Source organism: Centruroides vittatus, unplaced genomic scaffold, assembly GCF_030686945.1.
Source record: "Centruroides vittatus isolate TY-2023 unplaced genomic scaffold, ASM3068694v2 scaffold_450, whole genome shotgun sequence".
Taxonomy (NCBI): domain Eukaryota; kingdom Metazoa; phylum Arthropoda; class Arachnida; order Scorpiones; family Buthidae; genus Centruroides; species Centruroides vittatus.
The window spans coordinates 3,561,029-3,587,747 of NW_027122709.1; the positions used below are offsets into that span (position 1 = coordinate 3,561,029).

At 30.7% G+C, this 26,719-nt stretch overlaps 1 protein-coding gene across 1 annotated transcript in view; it reads left to right on the top strand.

The window, feature by feature from the left end:
• Positions 1-4,550: 4,550 nt before the first annotated feature.
• Npl4 (nuclear protein localization 4) overlaps positions 4,551-26,719 on the top strand; it is a 71,202-nt gene continuing 49,033 nt past the window's right edge. Inside the window, exons 1-3 of the mRNA XM_067287360.1 lie at positions 4,551-4,702; positions 18,892-18,972; positions 24,907-25,022. Coding sequence (XP_067143461.1) covers positions 4,679-4,702; positions 18,892-18,972; positions 24,907-25,022 — 221 coding nt within the window. The 5' untranslated portion in view covers positions 4,551-4,678. The remainder of the gene's footprint in view (positions 4,703-18,891; positions 18,973-24,906; positions 25,023-26,719) is intronic.

A 26,719-nucleotide genomic window follows, 5' to 3' on the forward strand; every position in this document is an offset into this window, starting at 1 on the left:
AGGTCCGAACTGTCGCGAAATTTACGAAGAAACAGTTAATTTAGAGAAAAAATTAATTGTTTAAAAAGGCAAGAAAAAATGGTTATTGTCCGATACCCTTTGTTTATATCAAGCTGCGACGCAGAAAACATAAATCGCGGAAGGAATGACGTTCTATGATCGGTGAGAGATCGAATTCAGCTTTGATTTTGACCTTTCTCGCATTCCAGGTAAGGAGTCTGTTACACTTCGTAACAAGGGACCAGCCACTCGGGAAGCGTGATTGAGGGAGAATGACCAATCAGAAGGGACGAAAGGAAAGAACGGAGATCGATATAATCCCCGATCTTCAAGGACAAAATCACTTTCTGTAAACTGTGCACCTGCCCACGGTTAGTCAACTCGCAAAACGCAGTTTTCCGTCCATTGTGCCCAACTTGTAACCTCTGCCACTACGGACTCAGACCGTGTCGCCGACGCCAACCGACGTAGTCTCCCCACCTGCCACTGTCCCTGGGCCGCCTTCGATCGACGAACAAGAAACAATATCGACGCCCAGGACGTCGGAACAACCGATTATTTTAAGGAAAACTATTTTTTTTCCTAGTGTAAGTTTATTTCATGTTAAAATAAACGGTTTTTGTAAGATACTTGTCATCTTTGTCTCCGCCGCCACTACCCACATACGAAAAGGAATCCCTAGACCATCACTGACGCGAAATTAACTGATTTCTTCTAAAAGTCGATTTTCTTACAATACCCATATGTCACTAATACCACTAAAAAAGTCCACGTAAACAATGCATTCACCCAAGGGCGTCGCCAGAGGAGGGCATGAGGGGCAGCTGCCCTCCCCTGAAAATTCAAAAAAAATTATTTAAATGCTAAGTTTTAATAAAAATAATCTTCTTAGGCTTCTTGTAAGTTAAAAAATGTTTTAATTAAGATATTTCTTTTCCGGTATATAGTAAATGATTAAAACTTTATGAATCGTTTTTATTTTACCTACATACAATTCATATCCTCTATCAATTTACATCATTTTGCCCCTCCTGGCCCACTGGCTGGCGTCCTCCTTGCGTCCACCCTCTCCTTCCCATCTCGTACAATGGCGTACTATACTTTCTACAGCCCTTCTGTGTCTTAAAACCGTGTTTGCGTGCAGCACAGGTAATTTTGTTTTTCTTTCTCACAAGGCACACTGCGAACGTAGCTAAAAATCACAGAATAATATACAAAGAAGTGACTCAACGATTTACTCTCAACGCTCCGGTGGTGAACAACGAAACTAATGCTGAAGATGCCGCCGAAAGATGCTAAATGCATCTTTACGGCGTATAAAAGTTAACATTGTCGTCTACGGTAATGACCCCACTGAATATTAATACTCTAGTTAAAAATAGTCTTTTCTCCATAATGAATCTTCGAAACTGAGAGAAAGTATTCAGAGAAAACGTATCAGTGTAACGTGAGAGTTTGTAACGTTTTGACTGAAGAGGCAAAATGTTCGATAAAACGTTGCTTGTGCATTGACCTTTATATAGAAAGCGAGGGATTAGCAAAAATTTATGTTTTTAAAATAAAAGTTTAAGCATTAATGTTTAATTATATATTAAAACTTGAATTGACTTTAATAAAAAAAAAAAAAAAAACAGAAGACCGACATGACGCAAACATAAACGTGTTTTTGATGGCTTCTAAAGATGAATTGTGTTGTGCGTAAAAGATTTTTTCACAATTTTTCGGCCGTTAGTATGATACTTTTGTATTTTGAGTTTTTTAAAGGTAATCGAGTATTGTAACAAAGCTGCTCCATCATAAGCATCGATTCATATGCGACAGAAGGGACATTTCCCCCTCCCGCAATATTTTTGTACCAGCAAATTTTTCTCTTCGCAACGTATTTTTTATACCATACTCCAAGGATTAAAACTAGAAATGGGTGCTGTACACAATAAATACATCTTTCTTACTGATTGTTTGAGACCCGTTCCCCAATATTTATACAAATCGACTCCAATTCGTTCCAATCCGTATTAAGACTTACGTTTTGCTTCAGCGGGTTAAACTTTACAAATAAAAATTCATTTTCAGAAAGACATCTTACATTATCAGAATATGTAATAAACGAAAAAAAATGCGATATTTGATAATGGTAAATTATTACTGTTTGTTTAGTTAATGGTAACGCAACACTTTGGGCGATCTGCCTAGGGGAGATGCCTTCCGGGAGGTCTTTTTAACGGAAACTAGTCTCTATTTAGACTGTTTCAGACGCGGAGAAAACCCGAAAAATTCCACGTGGCCAGCCCATCCGAGCAAGAGGCGAACCCACTGCTTGGGGTACCAAGACTGCTTGGCTACTGGTGAGCCTCTAAATTATTCCTTATCAGTATTCATAGGAATCTGTTTTTTTTTTTTTTTAACTCTTTCCGCCCTGTGGGCACTAAGAGGGCCTCTTTTAGTATGCCCATTATGGGTTCGGCCAGGCCTACAATGGGGCGACCGGGTGGTGAGGGACGGGGCCCGACATATCCGAACGGACCACCCCCCGAAAAATTCCTGGGGATTATTCGACCCGCTCGGATTCGATCCCGGGTCTTCCAGAGCGGTAGGCTGCCATCTTTACCGCTCGGCCATCCGGCCGTCTATAGGAATCTGTTAAGAAAGTTTTCCAAATATCCCGAAAAACAAATTCTGTTCTGAAAAATATCTACAACAGAGAACTTCTTTGACTTAACCAAGTCTTTAAATGCCTTTGGTAAATAAATTTCTTTTCAATAACACCAAATGACTTGTCACATGGCCTAAAAGGAGTTATCAAAGAATTCTACTAGACAAAAATTCTACTAGATAAATTCTCAACAAGACAATCCTATTATCCCAGTTTCCTACCAAAAGAAAAATTTGTAGGGTATTTACTTTAACATTTATCCAGGAGCAAAGGAGATCTTATCAGCATTGCACGAGTATATGCATTAAGCTAATTCCACTGCACGGTGGCCGGAGTGCCAGGGACAACATAACGCTCTGGGGAATCCGGAATCGAAAAGCCCAGGAATTTTTCGGAGGTGGTTCGTCCGAATAAGACGGGCTCGTTTCTCTCTATCCGGCCGCCCTATTGTCAGCCTGGCCAAACCCATAATGGAATTGCTAAAAAGATATTCGTACTTTTAGTGTCCATAGTGCGGAAAGAGTTTTAAAAAGTTCCACTGCGATGTTTACAGTAAAATAAATTAATTCATCCAAAAAGATATGGGTAAATCGTGCGGAAGTTTCGCAGTAATACGTAAATTTTTCTAATATAAGAAATATGCAAATTAAAAATGGCGACATACGAAGTCGATGTCCTTATAAAAAAGCCAACATTTAATCGACAGATCACTGCGACAACGTTTTATATTCACGCTCATTGCTGTGAAATGATTATATATTATGAGGAAACAAAAGGAAATGCGCGGGAAGCAAGTATGTAGATTTCACAAGCGATTTCTACTGCACCATGAGCACCAAGATGTTTTGAACATATACTACAGAAAAATACAGCCAATTGGCTTTGTATTAATTTATGCAATGTTGATTTTTGTCCCTTACAATCAGAGATTATTTCTAGGTTACGATAAATCTGTGGCCGCCAGCGCCAGAGTTCCCGAACACTGCCTGGCAACACTTGCCAACGAGATGTTGGCTGGCAACTTGTAGAAAAAGAGGCGCGAAAGTTCGCGGGTTTTTGCCTGAATGTTGGCCGAGGATGTCGATGACAGTTCTCACCTTTTTAATAAAGTTTTTTGTTACTGTTCGTGTTTATCTGCTTAGTTCTAAAGATCAGTAGGATCGAATGACAAAAATCATTTAAAATGATTTCCTTCCGCTATCTTTGGGCTCTGCAGAGAAGGGAAAATTTACACATTGCCGCAGAACTATCTGTGCGATTTACACGTGTCCTTCTTAAAACGACTTAATTTCGTGGGCATGGGAATAGATAGAACCATACGATGCCAACTATGAAACCTTAATTTTCAAAAAACGGGATTTGAAAATTGGATCAACCTTCGATTGCCCATCAAAAATTTGCTATATTATATAAACGTTTGGAGTTATACGTATCTGCTTACGATCACAAATAGAACATGTTTTCAATAAAATAGGAATACCTATTATTGAAAACTGAAAAATAAATATATTTTTTTAAAATAAAAATAATATTTTTGTGTTATATAAATTATATAAGTCCACATAATAAAAAAAATTTCAATTTTCAAATAAATATAACTTGTAGAAATTTAAAACCATTTATTCGAATTTATTCGAGAAAATGTCTATTGGATAAGGCCAACTCCAAATGGAAATCGTACCCGTTCCACACGAAGTTATTTTACACTGTCACCCTTGCGGCTAAATTGAGAAATTCAATTATTAATTTAACTTCTTTGTAATTATATAACTAATTGAGTACATATATTTTTTATTATTTTCCTTTTTAAATAAAAATATAAAAGAATCAGAATAATAAACGAAGCGGCAGAATAAATTAAAAAAATGATCAGTCATTCTCCATTCCTCAACTAAGAAATTGATAGATGGCGCTTATGTCAAGACCACGATAGATATTCGAAATTCGAAGGATTCGTATTTTAATAAAAACAAATTAAATTAAATCAAATTAAAAGTTTTTCTATGAATTACTTGCTTTGTGAATATGTATAAAACGAAGAATAATATAGTAAGTAGATTACATTTAATTAAAAAAAGAAAAAAAAATGTTAAGCATGAACAGACATAATAGTGAAATGGATTACTTTTAATTTGAATTTAACAATATTATGAAATAGAGTAGATTTATAACTTTAATGTTGGTAATTGTCCTGCTGTATATAAGCTTAAGTCTAGTCTTTTAAATATCTACTGCAAACTTTGTTTTCCAGGTGTGAAGTTGGAAATTTTTACAAATGAAAACAAATTTTGATTAAAGTAATTGGCATTCTTGCCTTGATTTTTAATTATTTCTTCAAGATTACATTCATTCCAGAATAGAATGTCATTTAAAAACACTAAAGGACATCATCTAAAATGGTTATAAATTATAGAATGGTTATGAAATGGTTATGAAATTTAGTCTTTCAATGGTTAATTTTTTTACATTACACATTGACACGATGCTTAGATATCAAGAGTCAGAATATATATATATATGTGTGTGTGTGTATGTGTGTTTTGACATTGATTGATACAAAATAAAACAATAAGATGCACAATTTTACATTTTTATATTCTTGAATCATTTTAAGATACTTGATTCTAGAAAGGCATTAGATGAATGTTTTTCTATTATATGTATTTTGGGGTGTCGGCATCTCTTGCTTGTTTTGATACTTACGGACGTCGACGAAAAAATTTTAATCCCAATTTTCGTAATTCTTCCGGTTTCTGTAAAAATAAAATAAATGAATAAAGTAGCTACGTAAATCTAAAATAATCATAAAACTGTCAAGTTTAAATTTTAATAGATAAGACAAAGTTTTAAGTTTTATCAAATTTTAAAGAGCCATTAAAATGTTAAGTATTTATATGTTATTAACTAAGATATTTATTATGTAGTTTCTGTCACTTTGCATGGAAGCAGATAATTCATTGTAAATATTTTCATAAACTGTACATAATTCTTGTGATCTTAGTACAGGCCTAACTCAGATTTATGTTACTGTAGAATATTAAAATATTTCATATATAACAAACCTGTTTTTTTGTTTAGACAAAAAAATATTAATGATATGATGTGATAGCAAATTATGCTTTAAATGATTGTTAAATTTGTTAGTAGTAATACATGCAAAAGAGATAGATACATTTTCTCTTTTGGAAATGGTTCCCTTTGTAATAAATGGATAAGATAAAACTATATTTAAAAAGTACTTATACATTGGAATATGTCTCTGTGACTCACACTGATGATGATAACTAATGATGATGTAAAATGAGTTAAATGAATAAGATTATAATAAAGATTGAACTACTGTAGTTAATTAAGTAAGCAATACACCTTTAACAATCTAACTTTATCCATTGTTAAAGATGTATTGCTTACTTCATTAAGACTATAAATTTAGTTTTAAAAAATTGTTTTTATTGATTCTGACATTAAGAGGACATGTTAAAACAATTAAGAACTGTATATATCTAAAATTTATTAACATAATTATTAATTGTAATTCTCTAGTGTTGTTTGCCTTCTAGTTTTTGCAGTATTATCTTTAATATTAGCTAGTGTATGATTGGAGTAAAAAATGCTAGCAATTTAAATCACTATACTATGAACAAATAACAACTATACTCCATCTCAACTAAGTTGATAGCAATGTAAGTAAAAAACAGATGACATGACATCATAAATATTACTGTGATAGGTGAACTATTGAAGAACACCAATATACTTACACAATATAGTTTCATCATAAAGTTCATATACAGGAGTCCATACATTATATAACTATTCACAGTAAGCAACATGCTAATACTTTGTTTTAAAACTATTAATGTGTGAAAACTAAAAACAAGTACACAGTAATAAAATTTCAAATAATGAGGAGGAGACACTGTTGACTGTGATAAGATCCTACAGCTGTTATATGGCAGTATTGGCATCACTATCAACTTAGTTGAGATGGAGTATGTACAATTAATGGTTAATATTTGAAGTACAAATTAGTACTGATAACAATTATATGTTATCAGCCATGTATTGATGCCAATAGCATGAAAAGTCAGCTTTTAAAATGCTTAATTATCCAAAGATAATGAATGATAACTATAACCAAAACTTTGATTACAATAAGCAAAATTTTGTAAGTATATTATAACATGTTTTAGAACATACTCAAGAGGCCCTTGTGCCATTAAAAAGGTAATAAACAAACATTTAGAACATACTAATTCTTATAATATATTAAATGATTAACAATATAATATAACCATATCTGTGATTTAACAACAATATAATATATTTATAAATTACAACCAGAATCATTGAGAGCAGGAGAACTGGGAATTTTTTTCTGGGTCTGGAGAAAACTTAGGGTTCCATAAATGGTTCCCACTTTTTTAAAATTAATGTTATTTTTACTAACAGAAAATAATCATTAAGTCTGTTTTTTATTAATAAAGAAACATTCTACACATTTTATTTTAAAAAAATTGGCAAAAGGGGCCTGCTCTACTCTTGGGACTCATACAAGCTCTCAGTTGCTCTGTTGCTCTGATCATGACTGGGCTATTGTGGTATGTTTGTTTGTTTGGTTAAGTTACGGTAATACAACACTTTGGCAATCTGCCTAGGGAGAATGCCTTCCAGGAGGTTTTTTTAAGGGTAACTGGCTCCTATTCAGGTGTTACAGATGTGGAGAAAACCTAGAAAACTCCACTTGGCCAGCCCATCCTGGCAAGGTGTGAACCTGTGACTGAACTCCCAGTGTTCAGGGAACGGAATCAGTTGGCCACTAGTGGGTCAGATATTGTGATTTGTAGCTGCAAGACAAGTTTACTGTATGTTTGTTTGTGAAGGGTAAAGTTAACAGGACCTGAAGCACATTTCAGATCACAGGTAGTCTATATATTCTTTAAATGCTCCAGAGTTCCTTTCAAGATAGCATGTAGCTCCTGTGAAATGATCTTTACAAAAAGTAGATTCTACTGTATAAGAATTATAAATCAAATTTGTAGATGATCTCTTAGCTAAAGTATAGGATAGTAAAATTGATGTGCAGTTAAGAATGTGTTTAATTTAAATTAAAAATTAAAAATATATTAAAATAATTAAAAATTAATAATATGTTATTAACACTAACTTATTAAAACTATATTACAAAAAAATTCTAAAGAAATTTTTATAATATAGTGTTAATTTATCCATAAATTAAAATAATTTGTTTTAACAGATCTAAAATTATACCAATATTTAATAAATAGTCATAAATATATTTGCCTAACTTTAATACAAATATATTTATAATTATTTCTTAAGTATATTAATAGTAACATTTTTATAAACTATTCATAATAAGTCTTTATTTCTTGTCACTGTTTATGTAATTCTTAAAATGTAAAAGTGTGTAATCAGATTAACTTTGAAGTGGTTAAAATGTTTAATAATATAGTTATATATAATTTAATATATAATTATGTATTTGTTCTTCACCTGATATGTCAGTTATTTTTTGTTATTTACTCTAGTTAAGCAGCCAGATGTATTGTTTATAAAATATTGGTATTAAAATTCTGAAAGTAAATTAAATTTTACCCACATTATGCTAATTTTACATGAAAATACAAACAGATGTTAAGCTTATTACATCAGTATAAAGTATCAATATAAAATTTAATAGATTAACACTTGATTATATAGTTTTCATATTAAGTAAATGTAAATAAAAGAATATAAACAAAATGATAAATCTTTTATATAATCATATCTTCCAAACTAGACTTTGAGTATATGAATATTTTATTTAATTCAAACTGTCATGGGACAAAGGTTCTAACCCTGTTGCAAGAGGTGAATTAAATGCCATTTACATTAGATATCATGAATGATAATTATTAAAAATTATTATTAATATATATTTTATACAAGCATGATTTTGTTAAGTTAGTTGCAGCTCATTTCATAAATCTTGACAGTGTTATAAAAATGTGCAGTAGCAGGAATTAGTCTATTTACTTAGTGAAGAGAACAGATTGTTTCGTGAATCTAATGCAAGGTTACTGTGCATGGCTCTTACTTTTCAAAACTTTCAGAGCTCCAATCAAGTACCTCACATCATTTGACCAAGATACATTTGTAAATGATTTCTATAATTATTATTAGTACTAGCAGATAGGCCCGGCGTTGCTCGGGCAAAAGTAACGATAACGAAGATTAAGATTATTACATTATAGTCAGTATTACTTTTCACAGAATGCAAGAATTGGGTTCCCCTGTTTCCAGACTAATTAGAGAATTTCTAGGTGGGTCTAAAAATATTTCGATTTCCCGCAAAAACGAAAAAAACTGCATCTGCATCTTGCACGTCACTTTCTTTTAACACTTCCATCGTTGATGGAAGTGTTAAGACTTAATCTTGCCCCTCTCTCCTGTGGGGAGGAATTTCGAAAAATCCCTTCTTAGCGAGCGTTCTCGTGACGTACCCTAACTGTGTACCAAATTTCAACTTTTAACTCCTAACCGTTTGGACACGTCTCGATAATGTATATAGAAGCTTTAATCCCGTCCCTCCCCTCCGTGGAGAGAAATTTTGAAAAATCCCTTCTTAGTATGCGATTATGTATATAGATAGTATTTTAAAAAATCAGTTAATCCAGATTTTTCATGCATTCACAATAATTCTGTGCATTTAAAAGAACATATGAACATGTATGTATATTTACAACTACACGTAATTTTTTCTGTTGTGATATGCTTTCTGGTATTGAGCATTTGTCTGTTATTAAATATTGCAGATATTGTAAAATTTTTAGTATATTCAAGCATGTAGTTATTCATTAGCAAGCTATTTTGAAAAATCATTTTATTGGAAACTTTAATGAAATGTTGAATATGAAAGTGCCCTTTTTTCTCAAAAATTTTCTAATGTAGGATACCAAGTTTCCCAATTATAGTTAACATTTCTGTATTCTTTTCCTAATAGTATGAATTTTAATGAGATTAACAGAATAAATTTTTTAAAAATTTCTAAAGCTTTGTTTGTGTATCATATACCACCTGGCTAAGATATGTGAAATAAACTGTATTGCATTATTTATGAACTATTTAGGACACTTTATCTTCACAAAAATGACTGTTATCTGGGTTTCCTGATATATTGAAGATAAAAAGAACTTTGTTATACTGTTTGATATTATAAAATGCTAATTGTAACTATTTATCAAGAAATATTCAGAGAAAAATTACTGCTAGTAGGATGTTTAATGTGGAATTATTCAAAGGAATGAATAAAATCATTGAATTCAAAACCTTGCTGAGTTTGATTAAGTTGTTATACTCTGAATATACCAGGTAATTAAAAAATACTTTATTTGATGCTATCAAAAGGAAGATTCAGTAGTCCAAATGCAATAAAATCTGGTATGGTGAGATTTCATGGAGACATGCAGAAGAAATTTTCTTAAAAAATTTAGTACTGAAACTTGCCACTACAGCAGTTTCCTTTGCATAAACACTATTATAAAAGTGGCCACAACTATTGAATGTCTTTCGTATTAGTTATGATGGCTATCACTTTTTCCAGACTATACATTTCCTATGAAACTGTTTTATAAAATATAATCACAAATGCTGTGGCTGTTAGAACACTGTGTTTTGAGAATTTCACCATTATATAAATTAATCTCAGGACCATTGATTCCACAAACTTTCAGGAGAATGATTACTAGATTTGAGAAACAGATTGTCTGAGTTCAACTTAATTGAGAGCCTCAACTAATCACTTCACAAGACAATCAATGAATAATGTTGCAGGCTTCAATAGTATATGCACAGTGTCGCAGCAGTTGGGTGTACCCTATGGCACACTGTGGAAGTTACTGAGAAAGTTGGTGCATCATTATTTATATAAGATCAGTCATAATCAGCACTGATTACAAAACTTGACTGACCTTTGCCTTGACCTTCCTTGCCAGAATGGAAATGGATGTGTTATGACCATGGAATACCCTGTGGAGTGATGAGGCACATTTTCAGTTATAGCAGGCAAGCCAATACCACCACAGATGACCTGTACATGTTTGCAGATGAGAAAGAGGGAATGCACACTTTATTGAATTCCACTTGACAGATGCTTTTATGCCTTGCAGCTGACATCATAGTAAGCTTTAGCTATGAAGCTGTCATTTAGGATAGTATTTAAACTGAAACAGCAGAAATTATAGGTAAGAAGTAAAAACTACTCTCAGATGTTGCAAGTACTGTAGCTGGGATGAATTGAAGAAATGCAGCAGCTAAGAAAAATCATGCCAATGATAATTGTCATAACAGTCTCACTATTTAAAGTAGACCACTTTTAAATTGAGTCATCTGGAAATTATGACTTCACTTGTGACACTTTGTAGAGTAACACAAACACTTGTGTTACTCTACTTATTGTAAAGCTAGAAATTTAGCACAATTACTTAAACATGTCATAATAATTGTTTATCTCAACAACTATTTTTACTCAAGGACAAGTTGACCAACATATTACAAGTGTTCAAGATGCTCATGTATGAAATTAGTGTTGCCACCTTTTCAAAATTGCTGACCCGGATGGCAGGCAAGTTTGTTCAAACAGAAGTCCCTGACGCGTGTGCAATGTTATTTTACCATTCAAAGAGTAATGTGCACATCAGTTCTAAACAAGTTAGGGACTTATGTAGGAGCGACTTAAATTAAGAAATAAAATAACTTAGCTTTAAAGAGCTGAGAAGCAAAAAGAAAACAAAAATGGTTGACAAGTTGCGATGTACTGTACATCGCCATAAGATGGCGAATCAACTTTTGGTGAGCATGTGAAGTCTTTCATTGTTAAAATAAAGTAAATTTATAAAAATATTTGCCAGTACTTTGTTTCATCATAATTTCACAATTTCTACAAAATCCCGGACAAAATTAATTGTTAACCCGGACAATAAATTAAAAACCGGACTGTCCGGGGGAAAACTGGACCGGTGGCAACACTATATGAAATCTAGTGTGGTACTTTTGGTCAGGCTAAATTTATAGACAAGTGAAAGTCAGTTTTTTTTTTTTTTTTTTAGTTTTAGTATTCAGACTGGATCATGACTGGAAAACTTTTCTTCACTGTCCACAGACCGCTGAAGAGAATCCAGTATTCTCCATAAATCTTTTTTAAAAAATTTTTTAATGTTTATGACCATCATAATGATGATTTATTTTCTCATCGTCATTAAGAATAATGTTATTACACAAATCCTCAAAAGATAAATGATCAAATATTGCAAAATAATCAGACTGAAAATCTTAGTGTTGTGTTGTCTGTACGGAAACTACCCATGTCTGAAAGCACAATGTAAATATTGCATGTCTTACAATGTCATTTCTGGAACGTTGCTGTTGTGTGTTTGATCAGATAGTAAAAATAGAACTCACACAGTTCTGAATTATTTTTTCTATTTTGGCAGGTTACTGTTTTGAACAGGATTAGTATATTTTTCATCTTTTGTCTTTAAACTATACCAGATGTGTGTCACTCACACAGCTATGTTCATTTTTATAGTAAAATCACTTTTTCATACATAAAAATAAACTTACTATTAGGCTTAATCCAAAGTGATTGCAACTAAAGATGGAAATATTTGAATGCAAGAGTTGCAAATTATTTGATTTCAAAAAGTTCTTGTTGTTCCCAAGAATTTTTGCTGGGTATCCAAGTACTTCTCAGATGCAACAATCATACAACAACAATCAAGCCAATTAGAGTACCAAAAACAAGTGTCACTCTGCTGTCAAAACTTCTAATTGAATTGCATAAATAATACAGAAAAATAGAAGTTATTCTGAGATTAACTTTTTGAGGAATTTTAATATTCTAATTAATCATTTACTTCAATCTTTGTAATTATTAATGTATTATTTGATTTAAAATGGCAGACAGTATATTCACAAAATATAAAAAATATAGAAGATACAAAAACATCTTTGCTTCCACCCTATTCAACCACCAGGAACTGAAAAAAACAGTTTTCCTTTGCATAGATGACCTTTTATTGTAGTGTATGCCTCTGCTACACTATGCAAAACAGTGTAGAAGTGAAGATGTTTTTGTATCTTTTGTATTTTTTAATATTTTGTTAATATAACGTGTGTCATTTTAAATTGATTATACAAGTTTTACAAGTTTTTGTGGCTTATCATCAGTGAACATTTTTAAACTGTTTTGCATAGTGTAGCAGAGGTGTAGCCTACAATAAAAAGTCATCTCTGCAAAGGAAGACTGTTTTTTAGTTCCTGGTGGTTGGACATGGCAGAAGTAAAGATGTTTTTGTATTTTTTATATTATATCAATGTATTAATAAACTTATTTTTGAATACTCTGTATTAATCAGTTAGTAACTGCTCCAAACAAGGTAAATTGCCATTAACCTATTCTTATTATTTTCACAAATTACATTTGTTGCTTGTTTTCAAGAACTCAATTCTTGGAAACTTGTTTGATTTTTGAAAGTTCTGGATTTTTAAAAGTATTTAATTCTGCCCCTGGTTAATTACAACAAATATTAATTTAACAAAGACCTTATGTTTGTGAGTTCACGTGATCATCATTTCTCTAACATGGTGTGAAATCATTCTCAGAATAGTTTGTCATGCTCTATGACAGTGGTTCTCAAAGCGGGTGCCGCAAGTACGCCACAAGGGTGCCGCGAAATTTTTAAATAATTAAATTAAAATTACTTAAAATAATGGAATTAAAGTATTAAATTAAATAAATAATTAAAACAATTATAAAAAATGAATATTGGTTTTTTCTACTAATATTGTTACATCGCCACTTGTCTCAATGACTTGTTAATTGGCGATACGTAAATACTATTTTTAAAAAAAACGAACTAGTTACTAGTTGTCTGTTCTTCTGTTCCTGCAGCGAGTAGAAGTGCAATATAAATGCGTTGAATGCAGTATGTAGTGTTTTTATTATTGTTATATGTTCAGACAATAACGAGAAAGCATCATATACAAATATTTTTCTTCTTTACAACAAGAACAAATAAATTATTAACTTGTAATTAAATTTTATAATAAAATATTGAAGTGAATTATGTCGTTCAATATTATGAATAATTTTTTTCATTAAAAAAAGAAAACCTGAAGATTCTAATGATCAAGAAGTGGTTACTGGTAGCAAAGCTAAGGAATCAATTAGCACTAGTAAATCATCAAAAATTCAGAGCTCATTTTATCACCAGATATAATAATAACTTTTGTTTGAATATTTTTGTGTTGTTTGGAAATAAACTTACTTTAAAAAACTTTTATTTTTTTTCAAAGACTTTTCATCCTTCATATCTTTACTAACCGTAAAAAAGCAAATAATAATAATAATAGGGGTGCCGTGAATTTTATTTAATAATTTCAGTGTGCCACCAGACAAAAAAGTTTGAGAAAAACTGCTCTATGATGACCATTATACCTGGAAGCAATTTTACTTTTGTCTACATGTGAAATCTTAATTTTCTGCTTTATCCAGTTTAATTTGTTCTTTGTGCTCAAAAATCTCTTTTGTTTCTACATTGGATAGGTTTCTGACTTAGTAAAATTTTACATGGAAAATTGCTTCATTCTGAAAAACTCTTTTCTGTTTAGCAGGTTTCTGTTTTATTCAGGTTCCATTTTCACTTCCTCTTTTCTGTTTGACAGGTTTTGCTGTATTTAAGGTGCATTGCAAAAATATAAGGCAACCCCAAGTTTTTGGAATAATGAATTTTTATTACACTTAAACAAAAAAAATTAGTGACAGGAATGTAAAAGAATTACCTATTCTGTTGACAATCAAAAATAAAAATGAAAATATAATTTTTTTATTCAAAAATTCAAATGTAATGGTGTTGCAAAAATATAAGGCCAGTGGTATTTAATTAATAGCAAGTGAAACCACAATTTTTGGTTTAACCTTGTAAGTCTTATCTTACATAGAGTTGGCAAGATTTTGCAGCATATTTAAATCAATTTTTTTCGTATGCAATTACAATTACAGCTTTGAGTTGTTCAATGCTGTGGTATTGTTTTCTTCTGCATACATATCCTTAGCTATTAAACTCCATAGATTTTCTATGGGATTCAAATCATGAGAATAGGGAGGCCAATCCATGACCTGAATGCCATTATCCAGTAACCATTGATAAGTGAAGTTTGCATTGTAGATTGGTTCATTATCTTGTTGCAATTTCCAGAATGGACCACCTTTTTTTTTTATCCAAGTGGCAGAAGTTATATATCCAAGGAGTTTTAACACCCAACTGCCTTCATTCAGCCATTTATGAATGCTAAATTGATTTTTCCAGACCATCCAAAACCTGCCCAGATCATGACTGAGTCCTCTCCTTGCTGATGCTTAAACAAAAACTCATCACTCCTAAGATTGTGCCAATAAAATTGCCAACTGTCAGGACCATCCAAATTGAACCTGTTTTTTATCAGTCCAAATAATTTTACACCATTTTGTAGTCCATGACATTTTATCTTTGGCCCGTATCAGTCTTTTTAGATATGTTGCTGCTTTTCTATTTTTATACACTATATGTTTTGTTAATTTTACCATCTAGGAAAATGTGGATTTGGGAACTTTAGCATCAGGCCTTTGTACTATTTCACCTAATGATGTTCCTGTTGTTATTTCCCAGATAATTGCTGATTTGTGATTTCTTATCAATTTAGAAGTCCATCCTATTTTTTTTTTTTTTTTTGTTTTCTATATTGCATACTAAGTTTAATATTATTAGCTACAACACAACAAGATCTCTTTAGCTGCTTTGCAATAGTTCTAGCAGGTCTTCCAGCCTGATCTAGTGCTCTGATTTGGCCACACTCAAAGGCAGTTTAGCACTTAAGTAATTTTAGCAATGGGTAGAGGTATCACAACAATTAATGGTGATATAAATTCAATTATGCCACTGTTTGCAGTTATGGTGTGCTGCTATCTCTGTATAATTATTAAATTATAGGTAATAGTGATTTTTTTTTTATAAATCACTTAAAAATGCAACTGGTCTTATATTTTTGCAACATTGTTATTTTATAAATTTTTTATTAAAAAGATCAAAATTTTTTAAAATTATAAATAGAATAAGTAATTCTTTTACATCTACATTTATTCCTGTTGCTATTTTTGTTTAAATATGATAAAAATTTATTATTCCAAAAAGATGGAGTGGCCTTATATTTTTGCAATGCATCTTACTAGTTGGTTATGTCAATTAATGTCAGTAGTTCATATTAAAAGCTTGCCTTCCAATATGATGCTTTGTATAGTTTAATACATGAATGGTATTTCCTATTAGTGTTGTCTTTTTAAAATGGGAATTCTGTAGTTTTTTGTATTTATGTCCTGATCTTGTATGGCAGTCATGAACCATTTATCTCTCCAAAGAGAGACAGCCATCAGTCAGCCAACAGTTGTCATCATAATTCCGGCTATGATTATAGTGTATGGAGTGCCTTCCAAGCTGAGCATTGTTTAATTATGTCTGCACAGTGTTTGATTTGGATAAGTATTATGTAGATTTAATGGTTTATTATTATTATTTATTATTTTATTTATTTATTTATTTATTTTTGTTATTATTGATGGTTAATGCAATTAAGGTTTTCTGGAGCATTTTTACTATTCAGCTACTATTCATTACTATTGTCTCTCTCAATAGTTGTAATATGGCTTTGCCAGACTTTGTAAATTAGTCATGAAGATATATAGGAACAATGCTAAACTCAGTTTTCTTAGACAGCTGGACCTTGGATGTCTTCTCCATGTCCATTTGGAGGATACGTCTCCCAAATCCTGTATTGTTTTTGTCTTCAACAGTTACAGCTTTGTGTAATTGTGATATTTCTTGTTTTCTGTAGAAAAACAGTCTGTGTCTGTATTTGTTTGTACTGAAGATTATAATAAAGAAATAACCTTTAAGCCTTTGGATTTCTGGTTCTCTTTGAATGTAGTAATTGAACTAACGTTTTCAATTCTTTATCCAGAATTTGAAGATTATAACTGTGAGGTCTTGTTTTTTCCTCTTTACACAGAAGGGTCAGCCCATGGTCAACTTAAGGTTGTGTTTGTTATGTTTTACTAATATTGCTTCTTATCCTTTGGAGTTATTCTAGTTCTGTAGGTGTCCAATGTATAACGTCAAACAAATGTGTTTTACATTGAACTATATTGTTAGTCTGTTTTATTTATGCATGTTCTGTGAACTTTACCTGTTGGAATCTTAAACAGTTGTAGACTCTTTTCTCATCCATGGTTTCAATGATGTCTTTGTTTCTCAGTGCTAAATCATTTTTTTTTCTATGCTTTTTTCAGAATATGTAATTTTCTATGCTGTCAAATGCCTTCCTGTAGTTTGTATATTACATTTATGTTTGGATTGTTGTAGAATGACAATGTATAACTGTGTATGAAATAAATTTGTAAATGTGTTAATTAATTGAATGGTTGTCATGCTTTTTCTGGCTAGTGTTAATTAATGTCACTAGTTGTAATTGTTATTTGTTTTCATTGGTGTATGTTATGCTGTGTATGTTTTTATGATTGGCTACTGTTAAGGTATTAGAAGTGGATGTATGTTTTGTGTAGAATCAAGTGTTTGTGTGTTGCTGTATCTCTTGAGCAACTTGTTGTTTGATATGTTCAGGCATTATTTGTGGAATAAGGTTAAGTATAACTGTGATTTTCTGGTCAACCTCTGCTCTGTAACAGTTAGATATGAATATTTTTGTGAAAAATTTTCTATATATTGATTATCTGTATGCTGTCATACCTGTTTCAAGTTTTGTGATGATGTAGTTTTCTGATCTTAGTAGTCAATGACTGAATTAGTGTACATTGTATATTGTATATGAGTGATTTATGAATATGTTTGTGATACAGCAGCCATACTTTGACCATTGCTTTATTTGCTATTGGTGGCCAAGAGAAACTGGCAGATTTTTTTGAACATTAGCCTCTGTCTAACCTATGAATGCAGATCATACCTTGTTAACCTGGACAACATCCAAGCTGGTGCCATGCTGTGTGAACATGTAACAACCATTTTTGTTTTCTTCACAAAGTAGGTATGCTTCTGTACCTAAAGCTAGATGTTTACAAATTAGCTACCTTTAACATGAGAAAAAGATGCTGTTCAGCAATCATCCACTCTAGATCAGATGCTGCTTTATTTCATTTCTCCCCATAGTATCAGCAAGAGAAACTGATGCACCTTATTGGCGTGGGTGGCTCTACTTGTAACTTGTGCTCTCTTTGGCAATGCTCTGTGATTCATTGATGATACTATGTTCTTTTACTTTGACAAGACGATGACTTATGGGAGAGTTATTATTATTATTATTATTATTGTGTCTGTTTTATTTGTATCAATGCTTAGTGCTATGCTGGACCAAGGTCAAGCATAGTTACAGTTCTTACTTTGCATTCTGTATGTATCTGTGTTTAAGAATTTTCTGACTAATTATTACTATTATTAGTATTAGTATTATATATGTTTAGTCTATTTAACAAAAGATGAACTTTTTAGTTATTTCTTATAGTCAGCCTTGCTGATGATTAACACATCATTCTGTAAGTGTAATGCTAGTAGACTGTAAACATTTTTCATTGCTATAATGCAAATTTTGAGAAATGAAATAATTGTATAAATTAAAACAAAAGCTCTAACTTGACTACACAATGTTTTTTGTTTTGTTTTGTTTTCACAGCAACATTATTTTATGGTGATAGAATAATAGTTTTTGGTATGTTATTTAATTTTAAAATTTGAAGTTTATTTTCATAGATTTAATTAATGCATGTTTAAAGCGAGAGTAAAAATATCAAAATTTTTTCTTTGAAAAAAAGAAAGACATTTTAAAATTTTGTTACATTTAATGAAAAATGTCAATTCTATCAATAAATAAAAACAAAGACTTAACATTAAACATGCTTAGCTGCAGTTAATGTAAAATTTAGTGAGTGTTGTAATTGAATTCACTTTATCTAGTTTTTATATATTCATACATTGTTTTATAATTTACTTCATATTTTAATTAGTAGAAAGATTTATATTTTACTTGATTAGTATAAAAATAAATATTGAAAATTTCTTTTAAAAAATTTTTTTATTACGAATGATATTAAATTTATGAAGATTTTAATTATTCAAACTATATGCTTTTTACAGATAATTCGTATCCAATCTCCTGAAGGGACACGAAGAGTACAATGTGGCTTAAAAGAAAACATATCTGATTTTTTTAGAATGGTAAGAATTTAAGATAAATATTCTTAATTAATTAATTAATGAACAATTTATTAATATAATCAATTTTTATATGATGATAACTTTTATCAAATTAGTGTTTTTTTTATTGTAATCTTTTAACAATTTGTTTATTTTTTATTATATTTCTAATTTCTATACTGAAGTGACTTTAATTTTGAAAATTTTGGTAAATTCTGCAGCAGATCTTTAGTCTACAGACATCAACAGATTCCAATTAAAGAAAGTGATATGAAATAAATTGCCTCTTAATCATCAATTAATTCATTGTAATTCATCTATAATAATTTTATGTGTAGTAAAAGCATTAATATACTGTATTTATTCAAATATAACACACATTTTTTCAGGTTTTATCATCTCTGAAACTAAAGTATGTCTTATATTTGATGTATTATGTCATAATTAGCAAGCTCTAGTGCCATGCATCTTATTTCTCTCACTAATTTCATTACATCATTTTAATGACTTTATTAGACCACTATCCAAAATAGTATATATTTAAGCTGTTAACTTAGCTCATTCTCATTAGTCTATTAGATGAAAATCCCAGAAAAAGTTTTGCCAAATTCATATATAAACATCTTAAAGCCTGATATTCATAATAAAACAAAATGATAGTCAGATTAAATTTGGCAACTTTACTGCCAGTATTAATAATTAAATAATTTATTCATTTAGATTTGCAGCATTCCTTCAAGAAATATTGAATTTTCAGTTCTTCAAACAGCACTAAAGATAATTGCATATGAGATGATGTGAGCAAAGAATCTGGTGTTGATTCATAAGAGGTTTTTTGAAAAGTAAGGTTTCTTACATGAAAAGTGAAAAGGTTTCTGATTTTGATATCATAAAAGACAATGATATAAAACTTAATTTACTTGCAATAAATACTTAATAAATTTATGTCAACAGAACTGATTCTGTGGACGTAAACTTGTCTTAGAGTTGTCTATTCTTAAAAAATAAAAAACTGCAGGTGTGTACAGTTAGTTCAAAAAGTTTAGAATAATTTAACTCTGTTACAATGTGCCAATCCTTGAATGATAATAACTAGGTGAAATAAAAAATGTATGAAAAAACTAAATAAAAGGATAGTGAAGTTTCCCTCCTAGACTCCGTTTTGTCAAGTTGGTTTGCTGGATTAAGTGTGACTTGAAATTGTTCTGATATAGGTTCATGAAAGTACACCTCCACACTCAAGATAGTCAGTATATACAGTTTATTTACAAATTGCAATCCAAACTATATAAGTTGGAAAATGCAGTAAACACGGGATACACAAAGCGTGGCTCCTTACGTACTAGTTTGGCTTTTGGAAATGATTAAGTTCTGGCGAGGTCTCTGTCAGTCTGTGGATTGGCTCTACTGCATGGTTCATCTGGTCTCAGCACTTATCTATCCCTGAGATAGTTTTCAGAGTATGCTCACTCTCTCTCACTAACCTCAGTGGGCTTTCCAAGTGTTTGTGACTTCTGTGTCACCAGTCTCGAGCCCTTTCTCCTCCTCTTTCCGAACACCCAGGTCTGCTTGGATCAGATGAGGGTGGGCTTACTTTCACATCTGCCCATCTCTGATGTGGGTGGTCACCCACTTGTTTACTGCCAGGTGTTTACGACTGGACCACCCTTGAATCCAATTAGCAAGGTTGGCACTTCCTTTGTTCCCTTGCTGTTTACAAGTTAATACTTTACAGCAGGGCTGTGGAGTCGGAGTCGGAAAAAAATGTGTCGACTTCAACTCCAATTCCCACAGTTTAAATTTACTTTAGTTTTTTTATTTAAATGAAAGAAAATTTATTATATATTTATTAATTTTTAAAAATCTTTTTGTATTTTGTTATAATTCATTTATTTTAAATACAAAATGCATCATTTTCAACAGATTTTCATTAAATTTTTGAATTATTTTTGCACTTTAGACAGCAAACAGTTCACTTTCCTCACTATTTCTTGTTGCTTAATATTTTTTTATGTAAATCAATAATTTTGTCTCTGATTCAGGCTTAATTGTCATTTCTTGCTCATGGTGTTTATTTTGCTTTTGTGACAAATGCTGGATTGTAATTTATACAGTACAAAACTACCTGTGATACTATTTACATAATTGTAGTAAATTACAAATTTTATTACTTGTAATTGGATAATATTTATTAATTTGTTTCATATTATTCTAACCTTTTTGAACGTCATTCACTTAAGTAAAAACTTATGACTCTAATCTTTTATTTAGAAATTTAGAATTTCATCTAAATATTTTTAGATGAAAATATAGCTAAAAGACAAGCTAAATATCCCATTATTTAGTTTTTTTCATAATTTCTTACACCTAGTTATTGTCATTTAAGGATTGGCACATTGTGATGGAATTAAATTATTCTAAACTTTGAACTGACTATAGAAATTAAGCTGAATCTTACAAGGGGAGGGCACGACCTGGGAAATTCACTTTGGGATGAGACTTGGTATATAGGTAGTACTCTTTTAGGATGTTCAATCCTCAAAACAAGAAAGCGCAATGGCCAGCCAATTTTAAGAAAAAGGCCTTTAAAAATTCGAGCTCAGCTTATGTACTAATAAGTTTCGCTAGGTCAGCAGCTGCTGAGCAGCTCAGTTGACATCGTTCTTGGCTACTGCCAAGTCGTTCAGGGTTCAACTCTTGGTCTCGATTAGTATTTTTTTTTTCTTTCTAAAAATTTTTTTAAAATAAGTATTTTCAATATATATAAATATTAAAATTTTATTATAATAAATAATTTCATTTAAAAAAATGTTTAACACATATTACGTGTCATTTTAATTATAATAATACAAAATAATTAATAATAATAGTTATAAATAATTAGTTATGGAACAACAGTTTTCATTTATTATTCTATTGTATCAAATTTTTCGAAGGTTACTACTCTTATTAATTCTCACCACTTAAAAATAAAAAGTATAAAACATGTCTTTTATATTCATCCTTTACTTCCATTTTAACAAAAATAAACAACTAAAATGTTTCCAATTCCAACAGTATTATATAAATGAGATCCAATTTAACACTTCAGTGTGAAAAGTATCACATTAGACTGACATTTTCAACAGCAAAACAAGATTTTTCTCAAGGTCATAAAAATGCGCATGGACTTATGGACTGACCTGATATTTGGAGTGTCAGTTTACTTTTGGATTTCGAAGAGATCATAGTGTTCCGTAATATATCACACCATAATACAAATAGTTTCAATATTTTACAGTAAAATGTCTGTGAATGAAGATACTATCAGTTTGTCAACAGTTGATGATGATGATTATTAATATACTTATTAATTATTCTGTATTATTATAATTAAAATGACACGTAATATGTGTTAAACATTTTTTAAAATGAATTTATTTATTATAATAAAATTTTAATATTTATATATATTGAAAATACTTATTTTAAAAAAATTTTTAGAAAGAAAAAAAAAATACTAATCGAGACCGAGAGTTGAACCCTGAACGACTTGGCAGTAGCCGAGAACGATGCCAACTGAGCTGCTCAGCAGCTGCTGACCTAGTGAAACTTATTAGTACATGAGTTGAGCTTGAATTTTTAAAGGCCTTTTTCTTAAAATTGGCTGGCCATTGCGCTTTCTTGTTTTGAGGATTGAACATCCTAAAGGAGTACTACCTATATACCAAGTCTCATCCCAAAGTGAATTTCCCAGGTCGTGCCCTCCCCTTGTTAGATTGAAGTATCTTACATTTGAGTAAATGCCATATATATATATTTAACTTTATTTTAATAAATTCCTTAACAAATCAGTTTTGCTTGTATCTTAATTGAACAGATATTAAGATACTTTATCATTTTAATTCTAATAAGAATGTTAGAAATACAGTAAAACCCCAGTTGACATTGAGAACTTAGAGCATTAAATAAAACCATGCTAACTGGATCCAATTTAGCATTATTGAGCAATTGCAAAGACAATCTATAGATGCCAATGATGGTTTAGAAGTCCTTTAGAAATTTATACTGAAGATGAATTTCAAATTTGGTATAGATTTTCTAAATTTGTGTTCGTATTTTAAATTATATTGGTAATGAAAAATTAAATATCTAAATGGAAATGGATTGCCATTAACTGCTGAACAGCAGTTGTTGACAGTCTTACAATTATAGAACAGTTGAAAGTCTATTGTTTTATGGTACAAGTTGTCCAAGAAGGAAATAACAAAGAGAATTCATTTTAAATCTCTCATGTCTTTTTTTTTATACTGCTAAAGTATGGTTACTGTGGCAGTGAAAATTTTTATAATTTCTGCAAGAACACTTTTTTTATTCGGAGAATTTTCAACACATTGCTGATTGCCATTTTTTGACATCGCAAACAAATAACCTGATTGGTTGAACAACTCATAAAAGTGGGGAATAACAGTGAAGAAAGTAATAGCCAGTGTTTTGTCAAGGTTTGTTTAGACAGTGCTCAAAAATTGATGATAATTGTTTTTGCAATGCATCTTAAATTGTAGTGCAGCAAGCCAATGTCTAGATGCCATTTGGCTGTTAATTGTCATTTATTGTAAACTCTGTCTCTGCAATCAGCTATATGTGACAAGGGATAGGTTAAAACATAAATAGAAAAATATCGAACTTTTATTCAATGATATTATTAAATATGTATGTTATATATAATTAAATGTCATTATAATTTTATATTTTACATCTTGTAAGATCTAAAATATAAGCTGTGGATCTTCTAAGATCTTTGACATCTTGGTGATGTAGCTGTCAAGAAATCATTATTGTCTCCTCCTTTACTGGTGGAGCTCTTGGTAGCAATATATCATCTCATAAGCCCTCAGTTTTAGAGCTATGCTCATGATTTCAATCATTTTCTAGTTGTTCCATAGTTTTCATGATTGTTATGATTGTACTTTGCATATGGGGGCTAAGTCAGAAGCGCTTCAACCTAAAAGATACATTGTATTGTGATACCATTGGTTAAAAAGTCTGTAGCAAGCTCCTTTTGTATATCATCTTTAGAACTAGAAGCTGAAGATTGTTTGGATGCCTTCAACAATCTTCAAGAATTGACAGAGCCCTTGCTCTGTCAGTTCCTGAGGATCATTTTGTTACAACTCACCATGCAGTAAAACTTCAAAATTCTACATTATCTTCCAGTCCTGCTTCATTAGCCAAGTCAATAACATGTTTTTATGATTAATTCTTCTAAGTTGCAGTTTTCAGGCTACATTTCATACAAAGCACTGAATTATTGTCTTATTTGTACATTCTGAGAAAGAACTATTTTACCAAATAGTAGCAACAGCTTGCTATAACAAAGCAATGTTGAATGAGGTTGTGTTAAACAGGGTTTTACTCTATAGAACATATGGAATTAATATTTGCTATGAAAATCAATTTATTATACTTAGCTGTTTAGCTATATATTTGACTCAAACAGTTGATTATTGACTGGCCTATTCCTTTCACATAAAACCTTGTTTAGCCAATTTATATTATGTATTTCAATTTAGTATTATTTATTTATTTTCTACTGTTTCATTATTTAGTTGAGGTTTAACAATTAATATAAATAGAATAAATTTCACATTTTACTCTATTTACAAGTTTCATTCCTTGAAATACATAAATTTATGTAATTTGTTTAAAAACAAGTATATCAATGAAAATACTTCGTGCTGAAAAATATTTAGGGTACATATTATGTAACAAACCAGGTATAAGCAAGACTGCGACATCTGCATTAACTATCAAAACACTCATGTAGTTGAGATTTTCATAAGTGCCACCATAGGGACTACCTAAGTAAATTTCTACTGTATTTAGTTTAGCTGAAGGAAAGAAAGCTGAACAATATATTTTAATGAATGTTTTATTATTTGTTACTTATTTGATGAACTGGTTTTTAACATATAGGTTCAAGAGGCCTTTACTTTTTCATCTCCAAAAGATTTCAAGATCTATAAAGATAGAAGTAATAGAGATGAGATTATTCCCTCTGATATAAAAAGATTATCTGATATTAAAATTAGGTATGATAAATATAATGTAAAAAATAACATTGAAATTTAATTTTTTAAAATAAATCTATGAATTATGCTTATTAAGGCAATCAAATATTTAATTTTCCTTATTTTTAAAACATTTTCAGCTCAGTTTGAGTCATCATCAGTTCAAACTGTTTTATATGAGATATTCTAGCATATAGAACAAAACTTAAAATAAAGAACAAATTAAAAAGAATTAAATATTTGGTGCCTTTCTTTTTTTATTTATTACTACTATTATTTAATTATGAAAAGCTACTTTATTTTTTAAAAAATAGTATATATCTTCCTTAACAAGTTTTGCCTTATTATTTTACTTGAAAAAAAATGGTCATGAACTCATTTTTTAGAAATTGGTTATTTACAGGTTGATTTATTTGAAAAGTTGGTGTATTAAATCACAAATTAAAAATTGTCCAAAGATTCTATAGATTTAGACTTGCACAGTTCAAGGAATATTATGAAATCTACATAGGATATCTTGTAGCAGGATGTGAGCCATTATAAATGAAAGTGATATAAGTCCATTTTTGGAAAAAAAATAAGTTAGTGATAGTTTTAGTGAGACATAGATGTCCTTTTTTATATATTTAATAACACGGTTAATCAATAGTGTACAATTTCCTCATAAATTAATCAAAAGAATATTAACTGTAAAATGTTATTGAAAGAATGTTCTTTTTGAAAGTGGAATAAGTCCATTTGTAATTATCAATAATAATTATTGATACAATTAATACAATTATTCCACCTTAATACCAATTAGAAAGTTGTTTCAATTATTGAAACAACTTTCTAATTGTATTAGGGTCTGTGATCAGGAAAATAGCATACTTTCAATTTTTTTCATGCACTGTGGAGTTGTTGGTGATTTAAGCATTGACTGGTCTTCATCTTCATTGTACAGATCTACTTCATTCACTGTGGATGCTTTTGGATTCTTTTATTGCTAGGCATGGTATAATGACTACCATGCCAAGCAATAAAAGAATCCCATGAAAAGTTGCTGCTCTATAGTAACTCTGTGGGGGGCTCCTTTAGGCCCTAATTGGCTTTTACAGTTCTTGTTTATATGTCTGTAAAAATCTGATTGGTAATTTCTACTGGGAGTGACTTCACTTCAACAAATGAGATGTAATCCCAAACCTGCCTGGGAAAACATTATATGTCCTGAAGGTCATGCCTTCAGGACATATAATGTAAACAAAGGGTAAAATTTGAAATTGTTATTGTTTTTAAGCTCTATTTTCACTAATTTTCAAGTTAGGCAACTTTATTTAGACAAGAAAGTGCCTTTTCAGAAACATCCAGCCATAAATTTTACTGCCAACACATCACTTCCGCTTGATTACGTAATTGTGGCAAAAAATTACTCACTTAATATAGTCAATTATAGTAATATTTGTTCATATAATATAAGAACAGAGTCTAATATTCAATTTTCAAAGCAAAAAATTTGAAAACTTAGCTTGACCTAAATTCTGAAAACCTCTCCACTCCTTGTTGTTAAGCAGGAAGTGTGAAACATGACGTCATAAACAACTAATTACTTTTGACCCCAGGTAGCTAGAGCTTCATGTTTGTTTTGTTTGAAAAAACATGTTACTATTTTTCAGTTGATTCAAACTCTAAATATCTCAATGTATGAATAAATGGACTTACACCACTTTCATTTATAACAG